The following is an 18,520-nucleotide window of genomic DNA, read 5'->3' as shown; positions in this document are numbered from 1 at the left end:
GAGAAGAAATGGAGGAGAATTCTACATGCTTTTTCAAGCAAAATTTTGAAAAACAAACACCAGACAAAGATGGGAGCATGAGAGATGCCAGGACTCCACAAACAAACATTTAAAATATATTTTTTTTAACCCAGTGAAGTGGTAGGGAATGAAAAACCAGAGAGAGAATAAAGCCATCGAGTTAAATGGAGCCTCCCAGATGCTCCAAATCATTAAGAGTTTAGATGGACTTGAAAGGAATGCTCCTTGGTCCACCCATTATCAGGAATCATGGGGACTATGGTGCTCTTCGGAAGTCATCTGATTTAATTATTAGCCTCTAGAAAAAAAGGGCTCCACAGCACCGCCTCCCAATCTTGATTTAAATAGGGTTACTCGTGGTAAGAGATACCTCAGCTATACTTGATCATCTGTTCCAAGGAGTTCTTTCTTGTACCTCTATGTTTTAGCTTACTGATTCTGAAATACATGGCCACTTCTCACACTAGCCTCAGTGGATATTTGTGAAATTCAATCAGACCTTCATCAATTCCTTTTTAAGGGAGAATAAGGCATGTATGTATGATCATACATATTTATGGTACCCTAGAAGTGTCTGTTAGTCATATCATGTCAGGGCCTGATTTTATTCTACTAGATGGTTTTCTTTATAGCTCACTACATATTGGGTCTCAAGTTATCCAGAGTTAGGCCATATCTTCACAAGACCTGCCCATTTCTGACATTTCATACTGTAGAGAAATCCAAACATTGAAAGAGGCCCAAACTTCTTTAGTGAATAAAGACTCAAAGAGTATTACTACAGGTTGTTAATCACAGGATTTTTTTTTTTAACAGAGTGCATCCATTTCTAATTATGTCAGCTTAGAGAGGACAGGATGTATTTAAATGGCCCTCATGTTTAGCACAGCATGTGGTAAATACTATTTGTTTGTGATAATGAAGGGGGAGAGAAAAAGAAATTCTGGCACATATGTGATTAATCTTACTTTAATAAAAAATATATGAATGAGTCCAATAATAGGGAGCAGGGCTGAGTAGGAGCAAACCAAGAAAGATATACTGCAAAAACAGAGAAAACATGTTTAGATAGAAAGAGAAGCAGAAGAGTAAAAGCAGAGAGAAGACAAAAATTACCACCCGATATAGGTCCATACTATTAATTCAGAAAGAGCTCAAATTCAGTCATATTTTTTTTCTCATTGGGTTTCTATAAAAATCTCACTGTGAAGACCTTCAAAATTAATTGGTGTCTGCAGCAAGAATGTGAATAACCATCCACCTCAGCAAGGAACATTACATGCTGACATGCATCTCCCACACAGGTGTCCAGGGTCAGAATTAAACGAACAGATGTACCCAGAGCTGATTTTCATGAATTTCAAATACTTAGGTTAGTCAGCTTCTAAAAACAAGCAGATCCAAAGTGACATGGTAGGTTTTTTTAGTTTTGTTTTTACTTCTTGCTTATTAAATCCAGAGCTGCCTATACAGGGGGCAGCATCAAGACATTTGAAAGCACAATTGCCACAGCATTCACATTTGAAGGAAATGATTTGATGATGAAAAGCAAAGTAGCAGGAGATGCCCCCCAGCTCTGTCCAGATGGCAAGCCTGCCAATGCAAGCTTCACCCTGCCCCTGATTTGAAAGGACAAGGTAGAGCAATGTGCAAATTGCTTCATCTCCCTGCTGCTATTTTGACATGAATCCTCCAGGGCCAACGCCAGTCCTAGAGAAAAGGGCTGATCTCTAAGATGTAAATGTAGGCTTGAGGCTACCTGTTTGGAGGAACAAATGTCAGGATCTGGGTGGGATGGTTGAAAATGGGTTAGGAGAAAGCATAATTAAGGAATGCTGAATGGCAAGACCAGCTCAATAACCAACACGGTAATGTGATTTTATGACACTGTAGAAAATTTCTAAATGGCAAAAATTTTCCATATTTAAGGCTTCTTGCTGAGAGATATTAGTAAAAGGGAGACAGACGCACAGAATAAATCAACCAAAGATGTACAACTGGAGCATCAGGAATATATATTTTCTCCTTCAAAGGAAAAAGGAGGTTCCATACCTGCAGCCAGTGTTTTAAAATTATTACAGAAATAGTGTGAACACAGCTTACCTTGCTTTTAAGCATTTGGGTGACAAAATAAAAAAGGTGGCAAAAGAAATAAAGACATGTCCTTGAAAAGGGAGAATAGAGAGATTAAATAATTTGCCTGACATCATAGCAAATCAGGGCTAGAACCGAGGCTATAGAATTCAGTGTTTCCAATTAGCAGGCCTCTGCTTACAGTCAAGGCACATTGATTCCTAGGCTGCAAATATCACTTAATGCTTTCAATTACTCTGAATGGCCCAGGAGGAAATAAAGAAATAGCACTTACCTTTGACAATTTGCTTCGCACATGCATTGTAAACCTGCTCTTGGGTCGTGTTGGGAGGTAGCACTCTGTCAAAGACATATGGCTTCCCTTGCTAAAAAAGAAAGACAAAGGAAAGAAAAAGGTGAAAAAACACATTAGATGTTTAGGAATAAAAAATCGCAAACGTTAGTAGCTAGGCCATAGGCACTAAGTCACCAACCCTGTTCTTTAAGGCAGTTCATTACCAAGAGTAAGGAATTTTTACAGCATAAATCACACATGCATTGTGTATATGTGCACTGTATGTTGAGAATCTGAGATTTTAAAAAAATTTAAATTTAACCACTTTTTAAATGAAGGGTAGGTTGAGACTCATTCATTCATTCAAACAAATATTTACTGAGCACTTACACAGAGCCTGGCACTGGGCTAGATGCTGAAAAAAAAAATCACAAAAGAGTCTTGCTCTTGTGAATCATTCAATTAAGTTGAGCAGATAGCTAATAAGCAAGAAAGCAAACACATAGGAAAACGCAAAATGCCTAGGTTTAAAACAGTGGGACAGAGGGAATGCTAGAGGGCAAGGAAAGCCTGGTGAAGAAGGACCACTTAAGTGTATCTTTACAGGATCAGGAAGATGGAGGCTCCTGAAGAGCTGTAGAAGCGCATCCTAGGCAGAAGCCCAGCAGACAGCAAAGGGCCTGGTTTGTTCAAGGAACTGGAGGGCAAGAAAATCAGGAGCCAATTCATGCAGGGCACAGTTAGCCAAGGTGATGTGCTTAAATGTTAGTCAATGGGAAGATGGGACAAACAGATTTAAGTAGCTGCTCTTATTAGAAAGATATTATTGCTTTGTGTCCAAAAGAATTCCTGTGTTTTGTTTCTCATGCACAAGTGATGTTTTAACTAGGTTGAGGCTTCCAAGACAAAGAGAGCCCTTGTGTAGAGTAAATCAAGAGATTTCCCCAGGTGTGCAGTCTTGGGATTTGGTTTGATGCTCAAATGTGTGTGTTTCAAGGAAATAACTAGTAGAGGTAAGGGAAGAAACTCTACTGTGCATTATATGGGCCCTGACGCCCAATCACTCTATGCTTAATAAGGAGTTACTGGGCATTTAGGTGCCAGGCACAGTGCTGAGTGCTGGGGAAGTGGTGGGTGGGACAGACACAGCCCCTTCCCTAGGAGAACCCATCCTGAGGGCACCTCTTCTCTACCACCACCGCCCAGGCAGGGGGCAATCATGCTCACCCTCTTCCACAGCCGGACTCACTCAGGAGGCCCTTCATCTTCATGTTCCCCACATAGCAGAGGGGAGGGCAGAAGATGAGAAGGGAGGAGAGAGCAGAGCCAAGAGCCTCCTTTTCTCCCCCTGTGCCCCTCCTATGTGTGGCTCTGGACACCAGGAACCACCCAACGACAGTGGGACTCCTCGAAAAGATAATTGCTCATGAGGGATCCAAGAGCAAGACTTGTTACATCCTATAACCTTCACACAAAGTAAGTACACAGCTGTCAGAATGGCTTAATGTTCTACTTATTTATTACTTGGGTAGAGCTGAACTGGAGATAAAATCCTAGCCCTTAAGCTTTACTCTTTGAAAACTGGATAGCACCAGCCAGGTAAATGAGCTACTTCCATTTGGTCTTAGAGAAATAGGGAATTTTCAGTTACTATAAAACTTTGTTTTGATGCAAAGCAGCAGAACCAGAGTCATTCTGCTAAAATTATAGAAATAGAACATTTTCTGATGTTTTGTTTGCAGTAAGTTTCCTTCAGTTAGTGAATCAAGGATTTGGTTGAATAACCAATAGACTATTCCTCACCATAGTCTATTGCCAACTATCAGCTTACTACATGCTTATTAAGCTTTATCTATTTGTAAAATTCAACTAAATGTCAGTAAGGTAAAAGATAAGAGTAAATATTTGCAGAGTTTGTCTGGGTATTTGTTTATCAGTTGAACTTTCTGGAACAAAAATGTAGCTTTGCTTAATTTAAAACAAATCCCCTATTTATACAAACAATGAGAATCACCAAAGTAAAGCGTCTTGTTTACAGCTTGATCCTGCTTTAGGTTTTAGAGAAAATACACTTAATACAGCAGACAAAATGACCTGTTAAATTATAGCACATGGTACAAAAAAAAAGGACTCCTCAGTTTTGCCCTTCTGTTTAAAATGTTTATTAGAATGCATTATGCCTTCACTTTTAAGAGAAGTAGAGAGCAAGAAATCTCTATTCCTCATTTAAATAACATAATTTATCAAATGACAAACAGATAATACAGCGAATCTTCATAACCTAAAGTTAACTCCCAAACAGAAGTTGCCTTCAAGTCATTATGATTGATACTAAGAAAAGATAAAATTTAGAAAGTGATTTGTTATGAGACCTATCTTGTCAGGATTAACACGTTATGTAGTTAAAAATGTAAATATTTTTATGTGTCCTGTCTTACACTGAGTTAGTTATAGGCTTTTATTTTAGGTCAACCTTAAAGTCTTGGAAGAGATTGATCAGAATTTAGTTACTGAATATTTTCAAAGAACTGACTTGGGGCATAGCTGTACCAGCTGTATATACAATTGCCATTTAAAAAAATCACTAATTACTCTTTGCTGCTTTAGTAATGGTATGAAAATCTCACAAATCCTGATTGAGACTTGAACAAAGACCCTTCCCCAATAGCCCCCAAGGAGGCAAGATTGTCCATTTTTTATTCCACCATGGCTACAGGTTTCTCCAGGCATGCACTGGGCCCAACTTGCTCTAGTCATCACTGAGTTTACAGCTACAGAATACACTTTTCAAATGACATTTAATGCGGGTTCTGGGTACTAACACTTGAAACCTAATGATGAGGTCACCAGTCACTCCTTCTGGAGACACGAGTCCCTTCCAGGTGTCTATGCAGCACATGGCTCTCTCCAACCTCTCTGGCTACCTCCATCAATGTCCTTTGCTGGCGTTTCTTTCAAACTTCTAAATGGTGGTGTATTCAAGACCCAGACCTCTGCCTCCTTCTGTCTACACTCTTGAGTTACATGTAATTTAAATGAATATTTCAGCCTTCATCTCTCTTCTAACATCCAGATTCATATGTCCTCTAGACATTTCCATTTAGGTGTCCATGAGCCATCTCAAATTTAACTGACCAAAAAAGAGCCATCAAGCCCTCCGTATCTGAGTAAGAACTATACCACCAATCACCTAGTTACTCAGACTGAAAACTAAGAACCATTCAATATGTCCCATAGATTCCATATCCAAACTATATCCCAAACCCTATCACTTCTCACCATCTATACCATGCAAACTTAGTCTATCATTTCTCCATCGGTCTCTTCTACACAACAGCTATCACCTCCTGACTGGTCTCCCTTCCTTAATTCTCACTCCTAACTATCAAATTTCCACTTAGCAGCTAAAATGAGCTTCCTAAAACTGTAAATCAGATACCAGTTCCTTGCCTAATTCCTTCCAAAGGCTCCTATTATTCTTAGATTAGACCCTCTTTGCCCTCAGCTGCCTGCATCATCCTCCATCTCACTACAGTGTGGCCCCACGGACTTTTCTCTGTATGATGCTTATTCCCTAGTTCACAGTCTTTGCTCTTAACTCTTCCTTTCCCTTAGAATTATCTCACTGCAGATATTCATTTACCTGTCTCCTTATCACTACTCTTTAGAACTCAATTCAAATCTCTTCTTCCCTGAAAGTTTTCATGATCCTAGGAGCCCCAACCCCACCCAGGTATCACTCTCTATTACATTACCTGAATTAGTTTGCTCCATAGTAGTTAGTATGTGACTAATTATCAATCAATCTAATTAACCACTACAATTATAGCATTTTACCAGCTAAAACAGAAGCCATATAAATCCCAAATCCTAACCCCATGTAGGCAAACCTGCTTCAATTTATGAAGGGAATCTGGATGAGACACACACATTCCACACACATTACTACTGAAAATAAAGTATACAAGCTTTGCCTTGAAGCCTGCATGTGGAACAGTGCTAATTACATAGGAGCAGTATAACTAAAATTAATAATTTACCAGGATCACATACAAAAAATAACAGATGGTTCTTACACTTTTATAGTTAAATTTTTAAAAAATCATACCACCAGAACTCTATCAAGTTGTTGAATGCAAGGTGTCTGGGAACCATATGGCCTGCCTATTAATACATTTGACCCATTACCCAACAACTGTTTCCCAGCCTGGAAGGAATATTACTCTGGGAGACAATAGAAAGCAAAAGATTCACATAAACGTTTCGAAGATGGGCACCAGGAGGGATGTTAAGGAAAGTGAAATTAATTATCCCCAAGAAGAGATAATTAAGAAGTAATCCAATAACAAGCTCTAAGACTGACGACGAATTGTAGCATAAGGTTGCCAATGATTTGAGTGATTTTTCTGCTCTCTTTATCAAGAAAGAAAGAAACAAGGGCTATAATTTTCACAGAGAGATTTAAACTCACTCTGTGGAATTACCTTCTGACACTGAGGAGTACTGTATTCAGAAGAGGAACTGACTATGGAGAACAATAAGTAACTCTGTGTTCCAGGCACTTATATGATTTCATTCCTGAAAGTACAGAAATGACAAGTTCTTTCAGCCTGTGCTGTCACCTTATCACTGTCACCAACACCATCATCAACCACGATGACCCATGCCCTTTTATACTCTAGCCCATTTAATTCTCATAAGAACTCTATGAGCTAGGTATTATTATCCCCATTTTACAAACTGGAAAACTAAGGCCAAGCCATATTATCTGCTCTATTACTTAGGGGAAATAACTGCCAGGCCCTTACTTCAAGGGTTCTTCCTTTACGGAGTACTGTTTTCCTAAAAAGCTTATGATTTGCCAGAAAAGCAGGAGACATACGCAATAACACATGCTAAGACTGATATGAAAGACTGAAGCAAAGTGATTATGAGGTAACAAAAGACAGAGATCCCTACTGTAGCCTGTGGCAGTCAAGAAAGTGTTAACCATGAAGGTAGTGCTGACATGAAACCGTTGAGGAAAGAAAAACTGAAGATCTGGGAAGAAGGCAAGATTGGGGAAAAAAATAAAAAATAAAAAAAAGCAGAGGGCATGCAATGGCAAGCATTCCTTTCAACAGAAGGAATTAAAAATGGGCAAAGGCCAATCAGAGGCTAAGGAAAGACAGATGCAAGGCTTGCTATGGAAAGTTGAAGTTATTTTTAAAATTGTATAATTTTTCAGAGCCAAAAGGTCCTTCCAGGTCATTTCAACCCATCAGCATGTTTTATAAATAAAGAAAGATCAGGAGAGGGTAGATGGCATGCGTGCAGCCAGCTAGGTAGGCAGCAGATGTGTGCCTCGCATCCAGACCTCCTGCCTCCCTATCCAGTGCTCTAGAAGTTCCACTTTAAAATCACTTGCTCTCTCCAAACGTCAAGGAAACAATAAGCCTGAATTTCTGGTCCTTTTTTCCCCCTGCTTTCCTCCCAATCAATTCCAAATTATTTTCAAATACAAAATTAATTAGTCCAATGAACAAAGAGTTTTGCTCAAGATGTGGTCAGTGTCATTCTGTTTTTTAAAAAAAAAAAAAGTTGGTGACCAACCTACATCAGGCATTTGCATTGCACTAAACTTACCAAGCAGTTATCCCCTAAATGAAGTGAAATGAAAAAGTGACGATCATTCACAATGTACCAGCTCAGGAACTTGACATCCTATTACCCTCACGACACCTAAGTGCCGAATCACATCTTGGGCCCCTCCGGGTCCCCAGGCCTGTGACTCCTGAGCTCAGCTCCACAGAGCACAGGGGCCATTTAATTTCCAAGAGCCCCAGAAAAATTTACCCTGTTTCAAGGCCATCCTCCGCACTCTTTAAAAATAAACAAAATTTCAATGTTCATTCATAAAGTCTATTCATGAAAGGCGAGGAGCCATGTCTGGTACAGGCACTTGTACACTGGCCAGCTTTACTGTTACAGCTTTGGAGACTCTGGAAACTTCTGTGAAAATACAAATGGCAGACCTGCAGCAGATGCTGTCAGGGGCCTGACTACCCTCTCACTCTCCACCACTTCCATGTAAGCTAGTCTAACCTCCCACAGTCAGCTCCTGCATCTCTCTGCCTGGCTAGTCTAACTTCTCATGGTCAGCTCCTGCATCTCTCTGCCTGAAGGCTTTTCTGGCTGCTGGAGCCCTCTTGGTCACCCGCAACAGGCCAAAGGGATGTTGTGGGTACCAACCCCAGCAGTTCTTAGTCAATGGCTATTAAGAGTTGGGGGGTCAATACTTTAGCTCCCACGCCCAGGGGTGGTAGTGCAGGGATGACCCTGAGGCATGTATTCCAAACTGGCACCCAGACCTCCCCAGTGGGATGAGGCTCCCATTACCCCTAGTGGGAACTCACGTGATGGCGCACTCTGTATGGGTCCTTCACTTCCCTGCCTCACTTCACTGTTCATCAGTGTTTCCTAGGATCATCTCCCAAAGAAACCTGCACTTCCATCCTTGCCTCAGGGTCTGCTTCTGGGGGAGCCCCAAGTAAGGCAAAATTGAAGACATTTTGCTCCCCAAGGTCTTTCATTCAGTAGGTCCTAAAAGATCTGGACTGGTGGTTTCACTGTCAAATATGAAGCCATCACATTTGGTTGGTGCTCAGCCAACAAATTGAGTGGAAATTGAAATCCTTGCTACAATTCAACAAGCTGGGGCTTTGGGACACTATCCTGGAAAGGGGGTACACCTTTTCCTTCATAAAAGGATGCTTGCTGGTCACTTGCCAAGCAATGGTCCCACGGGGCCACATCTACCCAGGGAATTATCAGTTTCTAACTGACACAATTCTAGAAGCATCAAAGGCTCTTGAAGGCCCTGGCCTAGCAGAGCACCTTAATGGTGCAGGGCAGGTGCTCAATAGATGTCTGTTGATCATAATGATGACTAATACCTGCCGGATGGGCCCCAGGGATGCTAGAGGAGGGTGCCACTCTCAAATGGTGTACGATACAGGAGACGCACACTGTATTTCTCCAGTGTGTCAGAAACTTAACTTATTTCCCACCATTCTTACTCCCCACCAAGATTTTAGCAGTCCTGAAGTCACTATGTCTTTCTACACCCCTTTACCTCTTTACCCCATTACCTACCTTCCCATTTATCTGAAGCTGGCCTGCAAATTGCCAAGGCAGGAAAAACCCCACTTTGCACATTGGGGCAAAACATCCCATACCTGGCAGTGACCACCAGCTCTTTTCCATCACCATTATACCCTCTCCAGGGTCTACTCATTTGCAATGGCAGCCTCACAGGGAGACCCTAAGGCCATGCGGATGTCTCCAGTCAGCAGAAGCCTCTACTCCAGCTCCCCATTCTCCTCTCCACTCCACTGCCTGCCCAGTCTACATGGGATGACGCTGTAACTGGGAGTATAAGTGCTAAGCCAGAGCTGCCCCTGGACATTGCCCTCCCCCTCCCCACACTGGCTCCGTGCCCCAAGGAAAGCAGCTGGTGCCAGTTCCGGCCAAAGCCAAGGCTGCTCCTAGGAGAATCTGCAATGAAACAAATGTCCACAAAGCAGCCACTGGCTTCTAATGGAGTTGCCAAGGCAATGCCAACCACTTCACGTATTGAGAATGAACAAAGGCAACACACAAGAATGAATCTTGTAAGCCTTCCTGCGGGAAACCAGGCTAGAATTCTTTCCTTTCTGCCAAAATTCCCACTGTGTGGACACACAGGCACTGTCAAGATCACAGACAGCTACAAAAGAACATTCTGAGAAGGCAAACTGCCCGAGTGATAATGAAGAAATTCAGAATCATTGCCTGGCTAACAGGCATAAAGAAGACAGAAGTGTTACTTCTGTTAAAGAGAATAATGGAACCTGTGCCTCAAAAATAAGGTTCTTATGTGTATGTGATTTTCATTTCAGATCAAAATACAATGAACTCCTTTCTCTCCCACCCCCAAGCTCTTTCACCTTTGATTGCTGTGTACCCTTACCTACAGGGGGTAGGAGGAAAAGTCAGGCAACTGGTTCTAGTCCAGAAACTGGCCCCTCACCTGCTTTGAGACCTTGATCAATTTACCTATATTTTCTAAGCCTCTTCCTCTCTGTAAAGTCAAAGGTTGAATAGTTCTGGCTCTAACAAGCTATCACAATAATGAGCGGTAAGGAATGCTGTGATTTTCCCGTCAGAATGGCTTCTGCCTTGACCTATAGCATGAGAGAAGGTAAGCTGTAAACAGGAGAGAGCCCCGTGTTCTCTGCACTCAGAGGAAGGAGCAGAAATTGCTGCCATGGTTATTTCAGCAGATCAAGTTTTCTGCCAAGTCAAGTCTGAAGAAAAAAAAAAATCAAACCTTCTTCACTGGATGGGAGGTGAAAAAGCCATTTCACAGAAGGTAGAATGGAGGATCTCTTGTGCCAAATGGAAGATAACAAGGATAGCACTGAGCCTTCTCTCTGCGGTGCACCGCCCTGGTGGGGCTTCCTGGCACAGTGCAGTACCATCCGGTCAAACTGTCGCTCGACAAACCTCTCCCAGTTACGCTGAGTCTCATGATGGTGCTGCCAACACGGGAACACGTGGTGACACATGTAAAGTTCTCTTCCCTTTAGTTAAAAAATCAAAAACAAAAGCTTTTCCCAGACCTTCACTTGGCTAAGTATGGTGCATAGAGAGGCTTCTGAAAAACACTGCAAATATTTACTGCCAATAGAATTAACATTTGTTAACTTTTTTTCACTCTTCAGAAACAGCTTACATAATCATAATTATCCCATGTATTGAGCAGCAATTTTACTTTTATAATAAGTTAAGGCCCCTCAGTTCCATTTGTTCCTCATGATTTTGGGGGTCAGACAAGAATATCAACTTCACTTTCTGGGAATGGAGAATAACTTCCCATGGCCATGTGGAAGGCAAAACTTTGAGCTGAGACTGGGATCCAGAACTTCTGGTTCCCAGCCAAGCCTTCTACCCGTAACACCATATTGCATCTTGTAACTGTTCCCTCAACTATAGATTTTCTAAGAATTCCACACATTTGGGTTTAGAACATGATGCCATATAACCTAGAGTGCAATGGCTTGCTTCTACATATCATGGATAAAATAACTCCCATAAATTACAAGGAAAATGTTCCACAAATGAGTATAATTACATTAACCAAAACTAGCAATAGTCATTAAGTTCAGGATGTCTATATCACAATGGGTATTTAACATGCCACTCCCATTCAAACATAGTGCACTAGCACTATAAATGAGAGCTGCTGGATGCAAACTCCAAATAGGTCTTTAATAGTCAACTACATCTAGATGGACCATCTGGAACTTGGGCTACACAAGGCTCATGCATCCCGGGGTACATCATCTCAGTTGTCATGCAGGAGAAGGGACATTTGACCCACAGTAGCAATGGTGGGTTGCCCAACTGGCAGACGAAGTACTTGAAGCACTAAAATATATATACAGGCCAGGTGCAACAGCTCATACCTGTAATCCCAGTACTTTGGGAGCCCGTAGTGGGAAGATCACTTGAGGCCAGGAGTTTGAGACCAGCCTAGGCAACACAGAAAGACCCCATCTCTATAAAACATTTTTTAAAAATTAGCCAGTTGTGGTGGTGCACACCTGTTAGTCCTAGCTAGTCAGGAGGCTGTGGTGAGAGGATCATGTGAGCCCAATAATTTGAGGCTTCAGTGAACTACGATCATGCCACTGCACTAAGGCCTGGGCCACAGAGCAAGACCCTGACTCCAACATATATACACACATAGAATTTTTTCTTTAAAAACTTTTTGTTGCTGAATTCAGCCACAATTTTATAAACCAAAAATCTTTAAAAAGTGATTTTGAGTGTAGTTGACACACAAGCATTGCATCTTTTAAAAGATTTCTAATTTTAGTTGGAGGACGGGGTACCATATTTTTCAACGCTTAGGTATTGGAAGAGCTGGGTGGCCATACACATGTGGAATTTGAAGAACAAACTCTCCCAACACTTCCTTCTGCCAGCCCCTGCCCCTGCTTCCTGACTTGAAGTTCCACCATTTGAACCACTAAAGGATTCAATAACTTTTAAAAGAAGACTATGATTCCAGAAGGCTAATTTATCAAAAATAGCCCTCTAATCTTCTGCCAGGAGCAGCAATTAGCTTATCAGATTCATTAGTTAATAGAACCAAGATAAACCAATTGTTCATTTCTAAGCAGTGAAGTTGGGATGGGGAGAAAAGAGGGAGGGGCAGGAGGAAGGGAAGCGTTTCCCAAGCCAAGCAGGAAAAATCAGTGTGATGAGGGAGATGGCACCAGAGGCAAATGTCATTTCCTTCACAACTAGCCTAGGATGGGCCAGCAGATAATAGTTTAAACCTACTATCCAAAGCAGCTTTTGCCCAGCAATCTAGGGTAATAATTGTTTAATATACACCAAGGCTCAGGTACTGAAGGGCCACTTACTGGCACCCTCTCCCTTAAGACGGGAGCCCTGGGTTCATCCAAGATTTCCTTCCAATATCTACCTCTTCACAGGCTCCTTTCTTTCAATGTAAAGCATGCTTATGTTTTCTTATTCTCTTAAGTTTTTTCTTTGTCCTCCCTCAAACTACTGCCCCAGCTCTAGCCCCTTTCTCTATCAAACTATTTAGAAGGTTGGTCTTCTCATGCCTCTACTTCCTTACCCCTCCCATCACATCCTGCCACCTAATTTTTGCTCTCATTCATCTGCCTTCTTAAAGGGCTTCATGCCCTCTTAATCTTCAATTCTAAGACACTTTGATGGTCTGCAATATCCTCAATATTCACAAGGGTAGAATTGTGCACCAGCCCGGCCTTGTGGAAACTCTGCTCTGCTGCCTCCCTGGATGCTGCGTTCTCTGGCTCAGCTTCCTTCCTCTTTGACCCCTTCTTTTCCTCTGTCACTGCCAATTTTTCTTTTTCTCCTCCCTGCCAATTCCAAATTTAAGAATGTCTCCAGATCTCTCACCGGGCCTCTTCTCTTCTCTTTTGCACCTTCTGTTTCCATACTCTCTCACATGGAAAGGCACAAACATTCCTGTAGTTTTAGCCACATGCTGTAGGCAGAAGACGAACAAAGTCCATCCTGAACTCTGAGTCCCAAACCCACATTGTTAACTAATTAAAACCTCCAATTAGATGTCCCCAAGTACCCTAAACAATATATGTTGAAAAGAGAGCTTACTGCCTATCTTCTCTGCCTCCTTCTCCTCCACCTCTTTCTTTCACTATCCCCAGTCATCCAGGATAAAAAGCTCAGAGCTATCTCTCCCACAGTTGTCCCTCACCACCATCATGCAATCAGTTGCCACAGAGTGGTCATTCATTTCTTTGATCTATCTCATTTTGTGTCTCAACTATTCTTACTACTTTTTGCCTAGACTTGTACAAGGGCCTTCTAAGTGATCCACTTGTCTGTCTTTTCTCCAATGTGCTCCACATCCTTTGCCAAATCCATCTGCCTCTGGCCCAGCAACTAAAACAGCTTGCTAGGATGCCCTATGGTATATGATCCCCCTAGTGCAACAGCAGACCTACCAATCCCCACAGGAATGTCCTTCTCTACTGGACCTCACTGCTCTGACGATTCCCTCTAACTGGAATGCCATCTCAATGATTTGACCGTGTTATCTGTCAAAACACTACCCATTCCTCTGGAAGTACCATGTCATGGAAAAAATGCAGGATCCAGAGTTAGAGACTGAGGTGAGAGAGGGCTAATATATTTGACTGACTCTTGTATGCTAGACCCTATGTTTTACCTGGGGCATAACATAGATTGCTGACAACTATTCTTTAATGTAATTGCCACTCTTCATTTTACAAGTGACAAGGTCAGGTTCAGAGATGTCCATGGCTTGCACAGGGTCACAAAGCACGTATTACATTGGCTTCACATGGTAGTTGTGAGAACAAACAATAAAAGGCATATAAAGTTACTTTACAAATTGCAAATTACAAATTGCACATATGTTATTAACATTATAACTTATCTTACCCTTTTATAGATTTTTAGTTATTTAAGGACATGTTTTCTATCTTACCCATCTTTGGATTCCCTGCAGCATTTATGATAAGTATTAAAAGTGCTTAAATTAATAGCTGTTTAATTAAATTGGATTTTTCATGTCACATTTTGAATTAATAGAATTTTTAAAATTTTACTCCAAAATTAAAGCTGCCACTTATTGAACAGGTCCAAGTGCCAGGCAGAGACTACCGTGAATCTCCACAGCAGTGTTCCAAGGTTAGCATTATAATATCCATTTTACAGATGGAGAAATCAGAGTTCAGAGACAACACATAATAGTCGCACAGCTATAAGTAGGAGAGGCAGGAGGGTCTGATTTCAGAGCTCATGGTTTCCCACCATTAAAGACTCTCAATCACAGATATCCAATTCACCTAGACCCACCAAAATCTAACATTTCTGCACCTGAGGTGATTCCCATCTCTTGTGAGCAGAGAAACGTTATTTTCCTTCTTATAGCCATAGTGCTGAGAGCTCTCTTTCAGACTCTGCTCAGCATTAATTACCACATCCTCATGAACACTGGCATAATCAGCCCTCTGCCCCACACAACTAAACATCTTTCTTACAGTTTTACAGATTTAGGGTTTCTCGTCTTACTGCTTTATTCAACAGATATTGACTGAGAATCCTCCATGTGCCAAGTACTGTTCAAAGACACTGGGAACCCAGCAGAGATGAGCCACAAGTTTCCTTGTCTTTACAAAGCTTTCATTCTGAGGGAGTGGAGAGAGACAAGCAATAAACAACCAATCAAAACAAAGTTGACCCCTCTGAGTGTTGTGATATGCGGGTCAAGGAGGATGGCTCTCAGGATGTGACCTCAGAGCAGAAGCCTGGAGGCTTGCCAGCAGCGGGAAGAGCAGGGGCAGGGCGCTGCAGGCAGAGGTGACCAAAAGCGTGAAACCTTGAGCTGGGAAGCACGTGGTCTGTTGGAAAGTGGGCTGATGTATTTGAAGACAGCAAGGAGCAGAATGGTACAATGGGGTGATGGGGGAAGAGCCAGGCAGAGCCCAGTGCTGCCAAGCCTGGTAGCACATACATGTGTAACGTACCTTGAAGCAAATGAATGGCCTGATCTGGTTTCTGTTTTGGCTGCTCTGTGGCGATGTGGTGCCTGGGAGGCAAAGAAGCTGGGAAAGAAGCGGTTTTTCTCTTCTAGGTACTTTAAAGCTCTGTAATATATGCTCAGGTGAAATTTGGCTGGTATTTTCAGGGACTTCACTGCTTTTGTGCCATACTGGCCTCAACATGTAGATAACATCACAGATTCATTCCATCTTATTATTCTGTAAGAGTGATGTCTAATTTTTTTAAAAAAGAATCAGCTTTAAAAAATGCAAAGTCTCATAGAAAGTAACTCTTTTCTATTTTAAGCAAGCATTCAGAATATTAGCAGTGCTAATCAGTACCTCACTAAACAGTTATGACTGATTCTAAGTGCAAAGTGGGGAATGAGAGTAACAGAGAGTATTTACTGGCTGCTAAAAGCAGGTACAATGGGGAGCATGCTAGAGAAACTGTCTCACTGAATCCTCGGATGACCCCGTGGTGTAGGTAATACTGGAGAAACTGAGGCTACAGTGGCCACATGACTTGCACAAGGCCACCCAGTAAGAATGGGATAGAACAAGAGCCCATGTCCATAACCCCTCTCCTACTACGCTAAGGTCAGGGTGGCCCTTTAAGGTGACCAAAGGGTTAGAAATAACAAACAAGAGTGGATGAACCTAGGTTTATTTTGTCTGGAGGAGAGAAATCTTTGAGAGTGATTAATTAAAGCATATTCAGGATATTTTTTAAATAAATGGAGACAGCTGTTCTCCATCATCCCTAATGGTAGAAGAAAAGGCCTTAACCCTCAGCCTGGCAGGTGAAGACAGAGATAAAGAATGTGCAGACTGTGGGATCTTGCTGGGAGGGAGGCAGGACTCACCTACCTAGTCTGTCTCTGATGCATTTCTTTGGAAAATGCATGTTGACAGTGCTTCTAAAAGTAATCATATGAGCTGCCTGAAAAGGTCAACGTTCAACTCTGGTAAAGATTAGGATGCCTTTTCCAGATTAATTCCACATCGGTGTTTGTGGGCAATGCTGAAACAAAAGAAAATCCAGGCTAGCCAAAACTTTTCACATAAATAGTGACAAAAGCAACGGAGTGGCTGGACAGATTTGAGACAGGAACAGCCAGAGGACTACAGCAGGGGCTCCCAGTCTGGAGACTCTAACATAGATCTCCAGATGACCCCAATGACTGGGAATTGCTTTTACTCTGGACAGCCTGCTGGGCGGCCCCAGTTGACTGTCCGGGGTATGTCCCGGGTCGCTAACCACTTTGACTGCCCCTGAGCCACAGAGTCAGGCAGGAGTCAGGGACACATAGGTACTCTCTTCTCCCTACCCCTCACCTTCCTTCAGGGCCACCTCGGCCACAAAGGCTAGCTCCACATCAGTCAGCTACTCAGACATGCTCTCGCCTCACCTCCTCCTTCCCACTCTTCCCCTGATGCCCACAGGCTGGATTTCAGGTCAGGAAGCACTAGGCTTGGAGCCATATGCTGAAAATGACTTCCCTTTTCTTCCTAGACTAGATTTGCTGCAAATGGCTCTGCTCCCACAAGCTCCATGATCCAATATACCCAGGAATAAAATCTAAGGGACATATGGTTACAGGGAGCAAGATCAGAAGAGACCTCAGCCTCCTGGGTTAATGCACAAAGCTTGCAGCTGGTCATGCAGTGTGCTGGGCCCTTTCCATGGCCATAAATCCACACCTGGGTGCATTAATGCCACTGCATCTGGAGCCCATGTGCTTCACAATGGAGAGTTGAAGTAACTGCAGGCTGTCCTTCACAGGCCATATCCTCAAGGAGGCGGTCCTTGTGACACGGGTGGAGGTGACTTCACTTCCCCCCACATGGCCAGTCAGCCACTGTCAGGGGACTGCTCTCTCTACAGTGTTTTCTTAATTAAAGAAGCTTCACAGGACAGCAGCAAAGAGGGACCAAAACAGGTAGCATTGGACCAATCCCTTGGATTGGGTCTGAAAAGCAGCTGCCACCTTCATTGTCCTTCTCAGTTTTTTCTTTTTCTTTCTTTTCTGTTTTCAGAGACAGGATTCTTGCTCTGTTGCCCAGGATGGAGTGCAGTGGAATGATCACAGTTCACTGTAGTCTCAAACTTCTGGACTCAAGTGATCCTTCCACCTCAGCATCCTGAGTAGCTAGGACTACAAAACACATGCCACCACATCCAGCTAATTCTTTTAATTTTAATTTAATTAATTAATTTATCTATTTATTTTGAGGCAGGGTCTTGCTCTGTCGCCCAGGCTGGAGTGCAGTGGTATGATCTCAGCTCACTATAGCCTCAACCCCCTGGGCTCAAGCAATCCTCCCACCTCAGCCCCACTGAGGAGCTGGGACTACAGGCATGCACCACCACACCCAGGTAATTTTTGTATTTTTTGTAGACACAGGGTTTCACCACATTGCCCAGGTTGGTCTTGAACCCCTGAGCTCAAGCGATCCTCCCACCTCAGCCTCCCAAAGTGCTGGGATTACAGACATGCACCAGCATGCCTGACTTAATTATTTTTATTTTATTTTATTTTTAGAGATGGGGTTCTCACTATGTTGCCCAGGCTGGTCTCAAAGTCCTGGGCTCAAGCAATACTCCCACCTTAGCTGCGATTACAGGCATGAGCTACTGTGTCCTCCTGCTCAGTTTTCTAGCACTGTCAGGCCCTGAGCTCCAAGCCTTTCCTCCGGTAAAGCACATCAGTTACTTAGATGCCAACTGTGGCATCTCCCTCCCATGGGACTTCCTTATGATCAATGAGTCAGTATTTCCTGAGATTCCTCAGTCTCCACTTTCACAGCCTGGTTCCCTCCAGGCACTCATACTTGCGCCTCACCCTCTTTTTCTGCTGAATTATTTAGACATCACGAATTGGCTAAAATGTACTTGCTGAATTTACTGGCAAGAGAAGATGCAGCTTCCCTTCCCTTTCCTCTGCCTCCCCTTTTTCCCTCTGGCCCCAAGGGAGTCTCACTCTCTCTCCCCTCCCTCCTAGGTAAACCCATCTGA

The 18,520-nt window shown here is 42.7% G+C and overlaps 1 protein-coding gene and 1 long non-coding RNA gene across 2 annotated transcripts in view; one reads left to right on the top strand and one right to left on the bottom strand.

The window, feature by feature from the left end:
* KIF5C (kinesin family member 5C) overlaps window positions 1-18,520 on the bottom strand; it is a 151,415-nt gene that overhangs the window by 102,225 nt on the left and 30,670 nt on the right. The window contains exon 2 of the mRNA XM_031008573.2: window positions 2,390-2,480. Within this exon, the coding sequence (XP_030864433.1) occupies window positions 2,390-2,480 (91 nt within the window). The remainder of the gene's footprint in view (window positions 1-2,389; window positions 2,481-18,520) is intronic.
* Window positions 3,626-15,421, top strand: LOC129532074 (uncharacterized). Its single transcript, XR_008677694.1, has 3 exons — window positions 3,626-3,865; window positions 14,579-14,647; window positions 15,047-15,421. It is a non-coding gene; the product is annotated as an uncharacterized lncRNA (long non-coding RNA).

Source organism: Gorilla gorilla, chromosome 11, assembly GCF_029281585.2.
Source record: "Gorilla gorilla gorilla isolate KB3781 chromosome 11, NHGRI_mGorGor1-v2.1_pri, whole genome shotgun sequence".
In the NCBI taxonomy this organism is placed as follows: domain Eukaryota; kingdom Metazoa; phylum Chordata; class Mammalia; order Primates; family Hominidae; genus Gorilla; species Gorilla gorilla.
The sequence above is the reverse complement of the archived record's forward strand: the minus strand, read 5'-3'. Positions and strand labels throughout refer to the sequence as shown.